Source organism: Elephas maximus, chromosome 2 (assembly GCF_024166365.1).
Source record: "Elephas maximus indicus isolate mEleMax1 chromosome 2, mEleMax1 primary haplotype, whole genome shotgun sequence".
Classification (NCBI taxonomy): Eukaryota; Metazoa; Chordata; class Mammalia; order Proboscidea; family Elephantidae; genus Elephas; species Elephas maximus.
Window position 1 is genome coordinate 83,772,049 of NC_064820.1, and position 15,762 is coordinate 83,787,810.

General features: G+C 39.1%; 1 protein-coding gene across 4 annotated transcripts in view; it reads right to left on the reverse strand.

The window, feature by feature from the left end:
* The window catches only part of ARSB (arylsulfatase B), a 211,130-nt gene that overhangs the window by 77,581 nt on the left and 117,787 nt on the right, over nucleotides 1-15,762 (reverse strand). For 3 of the 4 annotated variants that reach the window (XM_049866374.1, XM_049866382.1, XM_049866392.1), the window contains exon 6: nucleotides 7,739-7,809. The exons of the other annotated variant lie outside the window; for it this stretch is intronic. In XM_049866374.1, coding sequence (XP_049722331.1) covers nucleotides 7,739-7,809 — 71 coding nt within the window. The remainder of the gene's footprint in view (nucleotides 1-7,738; nucleotides 7,810-15,762) is intronic. 4 annotated transcript variants of the gene reach the window in all.

A 15,762-nucleotide genomic window follows, 5' to 3' on the forward strand; every position in this document is an offset into this window, starting at 1 on the left:
GATTTAAGAGTAGAGTGTGAACCGGTATCTGGAGGTCCTTCTGGGCTCAGGAAAGGGTAAGAGGCAATAAAACAATAACTTTTCAACCTGTTGATCTGTTCATCATTTATGCATTCAGCAAATATTCACTGAGAACTTACTATGACGGTGGCTGGCCCTGTGCTATGCACTGGGAATAGAGCAACAAATAAAAATATACACACCCTGCCTTCATGGAGTTTCTATGCTTCGTTGAGACCTCTTTATGCTTTACTGTGGATTTCCCTTGGTCTATAGGAAATCCTATGGCCTCTGTTTTATGTGAGCTAGACATTTATGCCAGTCTTTTGAGAGTATTTTTACTGCTAATATTAAAGCTACAGCCTACCAAGGGTAAAAAAAAAATGTTACTGTATAAATAACCCCATACCCTATACCCTTAGAGTAAGGGAGTGAAGGGGTAATAGCTGCTATCAAGGGCCCAGCTTCTTTGTTTTACTTTTTAATTCCCATTATTTATTTTTTATTGTGCTTTAGGTAAAAGTATACAGAGCAAATTCATTTCTCATTCAAAGATTTATACACAAATTGTTTTTTGACATTGGTTGCAATCCCACAATGTGTCAGTACTCTCCTTTCACTCTGGCTTCCCTGCATCTATTCATCCAGTTTTCCTGTCCCTTTCTGCCTTCTTGTCTTTGCTTTTGGGCAGGTGTTGATTGATCTAAGAGGCACATTCCTCACATGTATCATTGTTTGTTTTATAGGCCTGTCTAATCTTTGGCTGAAAGGTGGACTTCAGGAATAGCTTCAGTTCTGAGTTAACAGGACGTCTAGGGGTCATAGTCTCAGGGGTTCCTCCAGTCTCTCTCAGACCAGTAATTCTGGTCTTTTTTGTGGATTTGAATCTTGTTCTACATTTTTCTCCCGCTCTGTCTGCGACCCTCTATTGTGACTTCTGTCAGAGAGGTCAGTGGTGGTAGCTGGGTACCATCTAGTTCTTCTGGGCTCAGGCTGGTGGAGGATGTAGTTCATGTGGTCCATTAGTTCTTTGGACTAATATTTTCCTCGTGTCTTTGTTTGTTTTAAATTGAGCTTTAGGTGTAAGTTTACAGCTCAAGTTAACTTCTCATCCAGAAATTTATACACATATTGTTTTGTGACATTGGATGCAATTCCCACAGTGTGACTGCATGCTCCCCCTTTCCATCCTAGGTTCCCTGTGTCCATTCATCTAGTTCCTGTCCCTTCCTGACTTCTTGTCCTCCTCTTGGCCAGGAGCTGTCCATTTGGTCTCGTATATTTCGAATGATGTTAAGAAGCATGTTCCTCACATGTGTTATTTTTTGTTTTATAGGCCTTTCTAATCTTTGGCTCAAAAGTGGGCTTCAGGAATGGTTTCAGTTCAGGGTTAGAAGAGCATCTGGGGGCCATAGTTTTGGGGGTTCCTCAAGTCTCTTTCGGACCAGTAAGTCTGGTCTTTTTACGTGGATTTGAATTCCGTTCTATATTTTTCTCCTGCTCTGTCTAGGACTCTTTCTTGTGATCCCTGTCAGAGTAGTCGCTGGTGGTAGCTGGGCACCATCTAGTTTTTCTGGTTTCAGGCTGGTGGAGTCTCTGATTCATGAGGTCCTTTAGTCCTTTGGGCTAGTATTTTCCTTGTGTCTTTGTTTTTTTTTCATTCTCCTTTGCTCCAGGTGGAATGCGCCCAATAGATAAATTTTAGATTGCAGGCTTTTATGACCCCACACTACTCACCAAAGTGGGATGTAGAACATTTTCTTTATAAGCTTTTTTATGCCAGTTAACCAACATGTCCCCCAAGGCTACAGTCCCCAAGCTTCAGCCCCTGCTACTCAGTCCCTCAAAGTTGGATGTGTTTAGGAAACTTCTTTGCTTTTTCTTTGGTCCAGGTGTACTGACTTTCCCTGTATCGTGTGCTGTCCTTCCCTTCACCAAAGCTGACACTTGTCTACTGTCTAGTTAATGATTTCCCCTCCTTCTCCCTCACTATTCTTGTAACCATTAAAGAATGCATTTTTCTATGTGTAAACCTTTCTTGAGTCCTTATAATAGTGGCCTCATGCATATTTGTCCTTTTGTGAACAACTTATTTCACTCAGCATAATGCCCTCCAGATTCATCCACGTTGGGAGATGTTTCACAGATTCATCATTGTTCTTTATCGTTGCATAGTATTCCATTTTGTGTATGTACCATAATTTGTTCATCCCTTCATCTGTTGATGGGCATTTAGGCTGTTGCCATCTTTTTGCTATTGTGAATAGTGCTGCAAGGGCCAGCTTCTAAGGGAATCTGGTGCTACTTAGGGCTTACTTAGGATCGATAGGACTTCCCTGGGAAACGTCCCATACCTACTCATATGATTCAAGATTAGGGAGATACTGGTCCACAACCCCCAAGAACACCCACTGAAGGAGAGAGAGCAGACGGAAAAGTAGATTAATGCCAGGATGCTTTAGAACAGAAATCAGACAGGTGGACGAGGAGTAGTATTAACAATATCATATAATAATTTGAATTACTCTGGTGTTTATAATGTTTCTAACATTTTCACCTGTATTCATCTATTTGCCACATGCTGTTGGCTACATCACTGCTCATTAACAAGTGCACCCTTCCTGGCAGGGTAAAAAAGTAGAGAAACCGAGTGAATAGCTTTGTTCTTTTGAGGTCCTATTTATATAGAGACCTGTAGAATGGTGAAGCCAGAGACCTTAGAGATAATTCAGTATCTTCACCTCACAGATGAGGAAACCATGAAGTGGCTTTGGCAAAGGCAGAAATAGAGCTCTCCCCTCTTCTCCTGTAGATAAGTACAATCTGGGATAAGCTGAATTAGAAACCAAAGAAATGTTTCTCTGATAACACTGACCAAATCCTTAATCATTACATTACACTTTACACTGGCTGCTTCCTGATTCCACAAAAGCTTCCAGAACATATTCACAGATCATACTCTAACAGAACATACTCGATGAATATTATTTCTAGGCTTGGCTCTCCCATAAATACATATTTTCTTTTTAAAATTTTCCCCACAAATTAGTTGCATAGAAAAGGAAATGGACTTGGATCATATTCTAAAAAGGAACAAGCCCCATAAAAAGCTCTCCTTGTTTCTACCTTTGCCTCACAGTGGATTGAGGTAAATAAAAAAACTGGGGAGAAAAGGCCCATGGTGTTTCCCCACATATGATGAGGAGGGTAGCACTTTGCTACCTGTAGTCAGAGACAATAGAGAATACCCATTGATATGGACCAACAGTGAACGTGGTTATAGGTCAGTGTAAGGGCCTGACATGTTCCTCTGGTGGGGCAGCCCCAGGCACCATGGCAGAAAGCCCTGGCCTGAGCAAGGGGAGGCCAACATGAAGGCCTAGAATGTGCTTCAAAGGTAGGTAGGGAGGTGAACCAGAAGATCAGAGAGCATCCCTGAATGCGCATCTTAGTAAGTCCTAGTGCAATCCCCAAAGCGAAGAGACTGGCTGAAGTCCTTACAACTCATGGGTAGCAAGCCTAAGACAACTCTCTCTCCTGATTTACATTCCTCTGCTAACTTTTACACTGGAGAAACATTTTGCTGTGCTGTTATTTTGCTAATGGCACTTTAGGGAAGATAGCAAGAATCACAGCAGGTTCTACCAAAAACCCTGCAGTAAGCAGTGTTGTGGCCAGGAATACAGGAATACAGGACAGGAATACAGTTCTTAAGCAAGCTCCCATTCTGATATTCAAATACAGCTTAGTGAGGGAAGGGAGGGTCTAAGGCTTTTAATTTTTAGGTAGAACTTAGTGGGTGAGAATATTTTATAATCATTATAATGTTGGCAAGGGGACCCTGGGTGGTATAAATGGTTTGTACTCATCTACTAACCTAAAAAGGGTCCCTGGTGGCACAATGGTTAAGTGCTTCGCTGCTAACCAAAAGGTCAGCAGTTCATATCAGCAACTCCTCGGGAGAAAAGACCTTGAGATCTGCTCCTGTAAAGATTACAGCCCAGGAAAGCATATGAGACAGCTCTACTCTGTCCTGCAGGGTTGCTATGAGTTGGAATTGACTCAACAGCACACAACAATAACATTGACCTAAACTAGTGGTGGGAGAAAGCCCTGGTAATCTAATTCTGAAAAATCAGCCATAGAAAACCCTATGGAGCACAGTTTACTCCGTAACACATGGGGTCACCATGAGTTGGAATCAACTTGAGGGCAACAGGTTTGCTTTTTCTTTTTAATAATAATGTGGGCACTGTATTTCACACATCATCTGGAACCTAGGCTATAATGGGTTTTGTGGCATATTAAATTACAGAAAAATTTTAAAAACTATTCCTTCCTTTCTTCCATTCCCCTCTGGCCACCGGGAGAGATTTTAATACCACCCCCTGGTAAGGAATTACTACCCTAGTGAGCCAGCTGTGGACTAGAATACATCATATCCCTTAGTTGTGCTGGGGCAGGGAAAAGTTTACGAAACACCCTCTTCAGGTCTGAGAACCATTCTTTTCAGGTCTAATACTTCCACTTTGGTCCCGATTCCATCTCAGCTCCCCTCTAATTGCCCATTCAGTCATTACTGAGTAACTACCAAGGGCCAGGTATTTGTGTTAACTGATGAGGATAAAAAAGTAAATAAGACATAGTCCCTGACTTCCAGGAGCTCTCAGTTTAGCAGGAAATGCAGGCATGCACACGAAGAAGTACAATCTGATGAATGCTATACAGAGACAGGGACAAAGGCATGCACAGAGGAAGGACTGACTGCTGCTTTGAGGGCGTCTGGCAAGCATTCCCAGAGGAGGGACATTTGGGCCGGGTTTAAAGGGAGGAGAAATTTTGTGGAGAGTTAGGGAAAAGGTGTTTCAGGCATAGAAAAGAGCATATGAATAATCTGCCTATGTAGAAGTGACAAGTTAGAGCAAGAACATGGCAAGGATGCTAGGAATGGAGCCTGGCAAGGCAAGCTGGGCTCAGATGCCCAATGACACATTTACATTTACTGCTGGCAATGGGAGCCACTAAAGATATCTGTTAATCTAGTTAATGCAGAAATTATTCTAGTGTCAATCTAGAAAAGTTCATTCAGTGGTGGGAAGTAGCACAGACTGAAAGGACACACACGTAAGGAGAGGCTGAACTAAGGGGTAGCAGTATGTCTAGAAACAAGAGGATGTGAGCATCCAAGTGAATAAAAGGAATGTAAGGGCAATATTTTCTGAAGATAGCTTCAAGATAAGGCACTCTGATGGAACTGGGCAAAGGACCTAATGGTTAAGGTTTTCTAGGCCCAAATTCACTATACTACGGGCATTAGGGCCACTAGCATAGTATTTATGCAGGACAATTAGAGCTTATTGTGATCGGAGAGAACTCAATTGTCCCTTCCCTGCAGGAAGGAACGTGGCTTCCTATGGTTCCCTAGGCAACTAACTGAAAGACTAACCGAATCCATCCAGCTGCGCCACAAATGAACAGTCTGGCAGTATACTTCCATAAGATTACAGCCATTGAAAACACTATGGAATGCAGTTCTACTCTGACACACAAGGAGTCGCTATGAGTTAGGCTGACTCCATGGCAATGAATTTGGTTCCCCTCTCCCCGCTACCACACACAGAGGTATAATTTAGGCCATAGGGAGAATCGAGCTCAATTACTTCCAGGATCTGTAGGAAAGTCAAACCGTCTGATGGTTAGGAGGCTGCATATGCTCTAAATCAGCATCCAATATATGGTGCTGTTTCTCTCATAGCCAGGATTCACAGGTCCAGGAATCAAGGCGCAGAAATGGGAGTGGCACCATTCACTATTACTCCTAGTGACCCACTCACAAAATTTTTGTTTCCTGTCTCCACGACCCTATGCTCTCTGGGTCTAGAGGTCTTAGTTCCAAAGGGAGGAATACTCCCACCAGGAAACACAGCACTGATTCCACTGAACTGGAAGTTAAGAATGCTACCCAGTCACTTTGAGCTCCTTGTGCCTCTGAATCAACAAGCAAAGAGGGCATTACCATATATTGACTGGTGTGACTGATCCTGATTATCAAGGGGAAACTGGACTGTTATTATGCAATGGAGGTAAAGGAGGGTGTACTGGGAATACAGAAGACCCCTTAGGGCTTTTAGTACTACCATGCCCTGTGATTAAAAAAAAGGAGGGTGTATTGCGAATACAGGAGACCCCTTAGGGCTTTTAGTACTACCATGCCCTGTGATTAAGTCAATAGAAAACCACAACAACCCAGTTCACACAGGACTAGTAATGGCTCAGACCTTCAGGAATGAAGGTCTAAGTCACCCTACCAGGCAAAGAACCACGATCAACTGACATGCTTGCTGAGGGCAAAGAGAACACAGAATAGGTCATGGAAGAAGGTAATTCTAAATACCAGTTACAACCACATAACCAGTTGCAGAAATTAGGACTATAATTGTTATGAGTATTTCTTCCTTGTTTTGTTATGTGTTTCTGTGTGTGTACATATATAAAACCAAAACCAAACCCATTGCCGTTGAGTTGATTCTGATTCATAGTGACGCTATATACACATACATACATATACATATGAACATATAGCAAATATCTTTGTTTTGTTCCTTCCTTTATCCTATTACTCATTATAAAATACAAGATGTAAAAGGGGCTAGTGTGTTTTCGGTTGTATGCATGTTAGTTGTATCGTGTTAGGTATAAGTATGAGTTTATCACTGTCTTTATTTTGAGATTATGTATGGTTTAAGGGGATGTGTATAGGTGCCAATTTGACAAAGAGTAGACTGTGATGGTTAATGTTATGTGTCAACTTGGCTAGGCTGTGATTCTCAGTGGTTTAGCAGACATTGGACTGGTTGCTCTTCCATGATGTAATACAATGTAATCATCTTCTATGATATGATCAGCCAGTCGCATCATAGAAAGGAAGCTTTCTTGGGGTGTGGCATGCCTCCAGTATGTAAACAGATGTTCTGGCAAAGTTTATTCTCTCTCTTGAGGCTGTGACCCTGCACTGTTCTTGTCATTTACCTCCAATTCTTGGGATGTAAGCCTGCAAGAGTCTTCCAGGCTGCCAGCTGACCTACAGATTCTAGATTCGTGAGCCCCACAATCCTGTGAGCCAACAGAGTTCTCCAGACTGCCACCTGACCTCACACCACAATTGTGAGAGCCATTTCCTTGAAGTATCTCTCTCTCTCTATGGATATATATACATAGATATATGTCTCACTGGTTTGCTTCTCTAGAGAACCCAGACTAAGACACACCTGGAGACCCAGCAGGTGCTGGGTAGACCAGGCCAGCCCAATCAAAGGATGGCTCACACCACTCTAGAACTTGACCCTGGCTTATTTGACCATGAGTTTTCTGCAAGAGGGCTGTGGAGCTCTTCAGTAAGAACAGGACAACCACATGAGAAGACTCAGAGATCCTATGGTTTCTCCCTCCCTTACAGAGAAAGAAACTGAGGTGCAGAGGGTAAAATGGCTTAAAGGTCACAGAGCTAAGAAGTGGTAGAGCTAAGAATAGAGCTCATCTCTCCTGATTCATAACCTGGTACTCCTTTCACAGCACGTTGCCTCAGTGGCACTGAAGCCACAATGAGATTAGTGGGACTATGTGAGGGAGAACTGTTTGGGTTTGTCAACTCAAGTGATGAAAGAGAAAGCTAGGACAGAGAAACACTAGGTATCTTTGTGAGCCAAAGTGATTAAGGAGCAACGAACTAGGTACTCACATGGTGATATATCTACAAAGTTCGGGTCGATGTTATGCAGCAGCTCCACTCTGGGGGATGGGCTTCCTTCACTAGAAAAAGAATTTTTTAGGAAACATTAATTTCCTCTCTCAAATGGTAAAAGTTATTTTAATACTTCCTTTCCTTCCACTTGTAGAAAATAACAAACCTACCAGTTAACAACTTTGTCATGAACTCAGAGGTCTCCAAAATCTCTGGTTGGTGCACCCGCAAGTAGTCATAATTTGTCTACATTCTAACGATGACTAAACATTTATATAAGAGCCTCAGCATCAAGCCTACGGTGGTTTTAAAAATATAAGTCCTGTGACCCTTCGCAATAAACAATGTGCTGCATTTAAATATGGCCATTCTTTACACCAGAGAAATAAGAACTCAAGTCATCCTGTGTAGACAGCTAGCTTCATACTGAATACACACAAGCAAATGAGGAAAGAGTATCTGCCAGAAATGGTGGCACCAATATTACAGATGCAATACGCCTTTTAAACATTAGCCTGCATTAGGAAAATTAATATCTTTTGCATTCAATTTTGTAACATGGAACGTAGGTTTAATATAAATACATATGAAATACCTAGATCTCTTTAAGATTTTTTTTTAAATGTACATGTAATTACAATTACAATCTACATTTTTTCTAAAAAGAAACTTGGAGATTACTTAGCCCAACTTCCTGGTGTTATAAATGAGGAAGGTATATAGTGACTTATTGGCAGAATACTGGGTGTGTGACTCTTAGAATCATGTTCTTAAAAAGTTGGAAGCATAAATGCCACCAGATACATGTGAGGAGTGCAGGAAATACCCAGGTAATTTTGCTTAAGGCTTAGTCTTATGGAAGAAGTTGTTTAATATAATTTCAATCACTGGGAGGGTACTGAGGATTACTTGATAACTCACTACTGTCTAGTAGCAAATGTTGCACAGTATTGTTAACACCATAGGATTTGAAAACATATGAATGACCAATAAAGCTCTTGATGTAACCAACAGGACATGCTTTCAGGTGACCCAATGTTCACCTGTCTGATTTCTGTTCTAAAACATCACAGCAGTAACTCACTTTCCTACCTGCTTTCTCTACTTCATGTGTGTTGTTGGGGACTGGGGGATTTCAGGGACCAGTTAAGTTTCAAAAAAATCTGGATTGATATTGATATTACTTTACCAAGTAAGAAAACGTTAAAACAAAAATAAATGAATGAATAAGTAAAATTTGAAAAAATAAACAAACCAAAAAAACTTCAACTATCATCATTACTATTTCTTAAAAAAAGTAATTGAACAGGAAAAAGTAGGATGGTTACACTCTCAAAAGAAATACCAGTCCTTTAAATTGAATACATTTAACTTTAGAATCCTGTAAGGTTTCCCTGTCCCTCTCTACTCCATAACACTTACTACCTATACAGATTAGAAGGAAATACTCAGGATGCCTCTAGTCTTGGGTACAGCAGGGGCAGCATGGGGGGAAGGTTCTTATCTCCCAGTGCTCTTTTCATTTTATTTCTGAGGCCACTTAGCTACATGCGTATGCTGGAGACTGTCAACCAGTCCCAAATGCTAGAAATTAGGGTTAGGAAAGAATAAAAGTAGAGAGCCCATATGGCTGTGGTCCTCTGATGGGAAGTAATACCTAGAAACATGAAAACTACTGCAACATACAGAAGAAGGAAGACGAAAAGGTTGACTTCTGAGTCCAGCACAGAGCCATTCAGAGAAACCTCTCCCAATATAGCACACTTAACTATTTTGCATAAAACATGCTGAGTTGTCAAGAAAGAAAGGTCAAATCTGTAGGGTAAGTAGGCACTGGAACTGACATTTGCCTTAAGGTATCTGGGCATCACTGATGACCCAGAGCAAAGTTTTAATTAGCAGCAAACAGGGACAAAGAGCAAAGCCTACTTCTGGGGGGGGGGGGGGTGGGGGGAGGAGGTGCTCTGGGGTAAAGCATCAGATCAAAGACTTCCCATACAAAGCTGAAACTCCCAGAGTTCACAAGAATGATAGTGGTTATACAAACCTCTTCTGGTCTTAGCTCTTGGTTGAAGTGCAAAGGAGAAAAAAAAGCTGCTCTGAGAATTCCTAACCACAAGCCCATATTTGTCTGGGTTTGAGGCCTAAATTCATACTACCTTTGTGACCTGAAAATCCGTAACACGAATATTTAGTTTATAGTAATCCCAGGTTATTAGAAGCAAACGCATATCATCTTGGGAGTAATAAACTTTAAATATAGACTGGAAGAATTCCAATTGCACTATTGACATTTTCAGCCAGATAATTCTTTGTTGCGGGTGACTATTCTGTGCATTGCAGGGCATTTAGCAACATCTATGGACTCTACCTACTAGATGCTAGTATTACTTCCCTAGTTGTGACAACCAAAAATGCCTCCGGATACTGCTAATGTCCCCTAGGGGGAAAATGCCTCAGTTGGGAACCGCTGCCATAGATAAAATCCAAAGAATGTGAATTCATAATAAAAAGTCACTGAAGGCAGGAGAAAACAAACCACCATGAGTGAGAATCAGCAGAAACAACCAGACCATTAAAGAAGATATGCTTTCAGGTGGGTTTATCAGATACAGAATATATAATAAATATATTTAATATAGCCAAAGTAATAAAGAGAATATTAAAAATATGTAATGAAAGAAAAAAACCTGATCAAAATTGTCCAGGAAGATTTGAAAAACAATCAAATAGAACTTTTAGATATAAAAAATTATATAACTGAAATTAGAAGCTCAACGAACAAGTTAAATAGCAGGTTAGAAATGGCAGAATGACAGTTTAGTGAATTGGAAGATGGACCTGAAGAAATTACACAGCAAGGAGCAGAGAGAATCAAAGAGCTGAAAAAAATATGAGAAGAGACATGGGGGACAGAGTGAGACCTAATATATATTTAATTAGATTTCCAGATGGAGAAAATAGAAAGAATGGGTGAAAAAAAAAAAAAAGGGTGAAAAGTCAGTATTAAAAGAGTTAATGACTAAGAATTTTCCAAAAACTGTTGAGAGATGTCAGTCCTCAGATGCTCATATCAAGCAAACTCTAAATAGAAAAAAAAAGTCCATACTTCTACATAGTGTAAGAAAGCTGCAGAACATCAAAGGCAAAGAGAAAATATTAAAAAGATCCAGATCGTAAATGCAGAGCAGCTACAAAGAACAAAGATTGACAGCTGGTTTCTCAGTAACAATAATAGACGTTAGAGGACAGAAGAGTCATAGCTTTAATGTGCTGGGAAAAAGTATTTTCATTTTAGAATTTTATATCTAGCAAAAACAAGGTCTTCGAAGAGCAAAGGTAAAATAAAGATGAATAAAATTTTCAAACAAATAAACAAAAAAATGAGGGCACTTACTACAAACAACCTCGTTAAAAAAATTCTAAAGACTGCACTTCAGGAAGAATGAAAATGATTCCAGAACTTCTGAGAGGCAAGTGGGGATGATAAGCAGAGAAAATGGTAAACGTTAGAAAAAAGAAACCACTTACAGAATGATTATAATGATGTCTAATTTGTAGGGTTAAAAATAAGCACAAAGAATTAAAATCTTGGATAATAGTGACAAATAAGTTGGAGGGGAAAATAAGGATGAAAGCATTTTGAAGTCTTTGTATTGTTCAGAATAGGGCAAGGCTGTTCATTAGATTTAACTAAGTAACATTTACATGTTAATTTTTTAGGGTGACTACTTAAAAATTAGAATTTTTCTGGACTACAGAAAAAATAAAACAAAACTCATTCAATTCAAAAGAAAGAAAGGAGAAAAAACCTAAAACTTTCAAGGACAATTTTTTTTTACATATATCTTTAATAGCAGAGTTCACTAGAATACTCTTAAAACCCTAAAATACTAGGCACAATTAAATAAAGGATATTTTTCTGATAACTTTAGAGAGAGTTTATCTGTATATTATACATTTATTTCATTTCTTCATTACTCAGAAGAGCGAGCCGCATGTATTTCAAAATAAGGAAACAGTAAGATGAGATGACATTTTGAACAGCAAAGGTTGCGGATAATTCCTGTAACTAATTATTTGTTTGGAAAAATCCCCACAGGCAGAATCATCATGATGCAAATAGGAAAGGGGAGGGAGCTCTCTTAAGTCAAGTATGTTGTGAAGTTGCTTTTTAAAATGTACTAATCAGAGTATTTTGATAAGGACATGATTAGAGATAATGAGCCAAGAAAACACAATATGTGGCAAGTGATTAAAATGATGGTCCAAACATCCTTAGTGGCTCCAAGTTATTCAATAAAAGAAGAAAACCAAATGTCTATTTATGAGAACTGAATAAAATATCATAAATCTTGAGTTACCCCAAGCATAGAAATTCAAAATATAAAAGGTTGTTAAAATTCCTATACAAGGGCATATAGCAATTCCTTGCTGCTAGTCCTTTAGGAAATGATAGATTTTAGAAATATCTTCAGGTAGATTTTTTTAAAAGGTGACTATACATGGGAAGGGAAATGGTAACAATGGAAACATGGAAACATGCAACAAACTAGTAACTAGGGTGGGGGATGGGTAAGTGACACTGTAGAGGGCTTTTACTTTCTACAGTGCTTTATATAACTAGCATGTATTACTATTATAATCGAAAAAAGAATTAATTACTTTTAAAGTGGAACCTTAAAGAAGTATAAACATAATTTGTAGAAATTCCTGAACTCCCACAAGCACATTTAAAAGTATAACAGGAAGAAAACGCAGATATTCTACAGAGTTCTAGGACTTTAAAGACAGGAAAACTATCCATAATTACAATGTATGGTAATATTTGAATGCAATAGTCAATTAAAAAATTAACTATATTCTACCTACTTATAAACTATCACAATAATTGATCATGTAATTTTCACTTCAGGAGCATGGAAATTTCCCTGTATGCTTAAGAGCAGAACTGCCTCTACACCTACTGCTCACTTATCAACATGGTTAGGTTCCAAAGACCAGGTTGTTATGCGAAAATTGGCATTATGCAAAAATGAAGGATGACCACATCAGACCACAAAATGGAGGATGACTACGTCATTACAAAACTGCCAAATTACATCCTTACATAACTGCCAAACCACTGAGAATCATGGCCCAGCCAAGTTGACACATAACCTTAACCGTCACAGCCAGTGTTACTCTTGCCTCACGCCTCGGCATTTGTTACTGCCAGATGTACATCATTAATGCTCAAAATAGTTGGAGAGTAGATTTTTTTAGTATTGTTGTGAACACAAAATGTCAGATAACAAGATAGACCATAAGCAAAGAGTAGGTGTCCTGAAAGGTAGAAAAAACAGGCATGAGTTTAGGATCACTAGGTTCTCATGTCCCACTGCTGAAGTCCGTTAGTTTAGTTTACGTTAAGGCTGCAGGGTCTCAATGCCTGGGAGAGAGGGGAGGAGAGAGGTCAGAGGTGGAGGAGAGGGTAGGAGAAAGTAATGAGAAGGAAAGGGGAGATAGAAGGTAAGGAGAGAAGATGATTCTGTTAATCATCACATATTAAATTATTAGCACAAATTAACTAAAACAATTATATACACACATACATACATACACATCAATTGATGAAGACACAGAAACCTTATGGGCAAGGTTAACTTCACTGGAGACAAGGATGCAGTACGTTGATGGTGGAACAGGGAAGGTGGACTCAAGTCACCTGGAGGAAAACATGGTAGGGAGAATGGGGCTGGTGGGAGATAAGCTGAGAAAACTCAAAGACTAACCATATGAGTCCCATAATTTTGCCTAGGAAACAGTATATAGTTATAATTTTGAAAAGACCAATAAACGGCAGAGAGACCTTGGTCACTGCAGAGGTGTGGATTGTTGTTGGGGAGGGCTAGTCCTTTAGGCCTGAATGACATGCCCAGGAAGAACATGGACCTGACTGTGCTCAGGTTCCACTGTTTACATAGGAATTCAATTTCCCCAGAACTTAGAAACCGTACATGGATACTCTAGTTCCTGGGAAGGAACACCCAACATTGTATAAATAAATTAACATTCTCCTTTATATATTAAAAGAAAGAGAAGTTCAGTAAGTGTACATATATATTCAGTGTACTTTAAAAACCCTCTTTTCCTAAGAACTCACAAATCCTTGGCCACTTAAATTTGTGTAGTCTCTAATAATCACATGAAAGATCTCGCTCTTCTATCTGGAGGGAAAATGCTAGGTCTTCTCTCCCTCCTCGTCCCCCCCAACGCCCGGCCCTGTGTCTTTTTTGGGCCAGCCTCACCCCGCTGTTGTCTTACGCCCATCCCTTCCCTACCCGCTTGGAAGTTTATTGTCATCAAAAACCTCCACTTTCTTCTGTACATTATGTTCTTCCTATGTTTTTTTTTATGTTATCTTAGCCCTATGTTAAAAAATAAATTTATAAATTTGCGTTATCAAGCATCTAATCTTTATCTTTACCATCAAACCTCTTCCAGCAGCTTTTTACATTGGTGATTCTCAAACTTGGCTGCACATTAGAATCACCCTGAGATCTTTTAAAAAATACTGATGCTTCTTGGCCTCCACTGTTGAAAGAGATATAGTTGGTCTGGGATTTAGTCTGGGCTAACAGTTTTTTTGAGATATAATTTACAAACCCTACAATTCACCTATTTAAAGTATGCAACTTCATCTTTTTTAGTATATTCACAGAATTGCACAACCATCACCAGAGTTTAATTTTGGAACATTTTTATCCACTCTAAAAGAAACCCTGAAGGGGTTTTTTGTTGATGGCACCTAACAACAAGAAATCCTTTACCCATTAGCAGTCACTCCCTATTCCATCCCTTCCTGCCCTTGAGTTCTAGGAAACCTAATTTACTTTCTGTCTCTATGATTTGCTTACTGTGAATATTTCATTTAAATGGAATCATATAATATGCGGCCTTTTGTGAATGGCTTGTCATTTAGCATAACGTTTTCGAGGTTCATCATGTTGTAGTACGTATCAGTACTACATTCTTTTCATGGCCAAATAACATTCCACTGTATGGATATACCACATTTTGCTTATCCATTAATCTGTCGATGAACATTTGGATTTTTTCTATTTTTCAATATAATAATGCTACTATGAGCATTCATGTACAAGTTTTTGTGACAGCGTTTGTTTTCATTTCTGTTGGGTATATACCTGGTGTATATACCAGGTCTTATGATAACTCTATGTACATCCTTTTGAGGACCTGTCGAACTGCTTTCCAAGGCAGCTGCATCACATTACACTCCCATCAGCAATGTATGACGGTTCTGATTTCTCCACACCCTAATAGACACTTGTCATTTTTTTTCTAGCCATCCTAGTAGGTGTGAAGTGGTATCTTACTGTGGTTTTGATTTGCAGTTCCCTTTTTTTTTTTTTAATGACTAATGATGTTGAGCACCTTTTCATGTGTGTGTTGACCATTTGTATACCTTATTTGGAGAAATTTCTATTCAAACCCTTTGTCCATTTTTAAATTGCGTTGTCTTTTTATTATCGAATTGCAAAGGCTCTTTATATATTCTGAATGCAAGTCCCTTATCATATATATGGTTCAAAGATATTTCCTCCCATTCTTTGGGTTGTCTTTTCACTTTCTTGATGGTATCCTTTGTAACACAAGTTTTTTAATTTTGGTGTAGTCCAATTTACCTAGTTTTTCTTTTGTCACTTGTGCTTTTGGTTTGTATCTAAGAAATTATTGTCTAATTCAAAGTCATAAAGATTTACTCCTATGTTTTATAGTTTTAGGATTGGTTACAGGACTGATTATTGCTATATTACACTATGTGTTAGCTTCTGTCTTCTATATGTTGTCTATATGTATACATATATATTTATCCATTCGTTTATAAGTAATACCACAAATAGTGTAGTATTTTTCACATTATACTGTTCCAAAGTTTCATCTCCATGCAATCAATCAACAGCACTAGAAAGTGGCAATGTCAATTTCTTCAATAGCTTATGATCTTCCTTCTGACA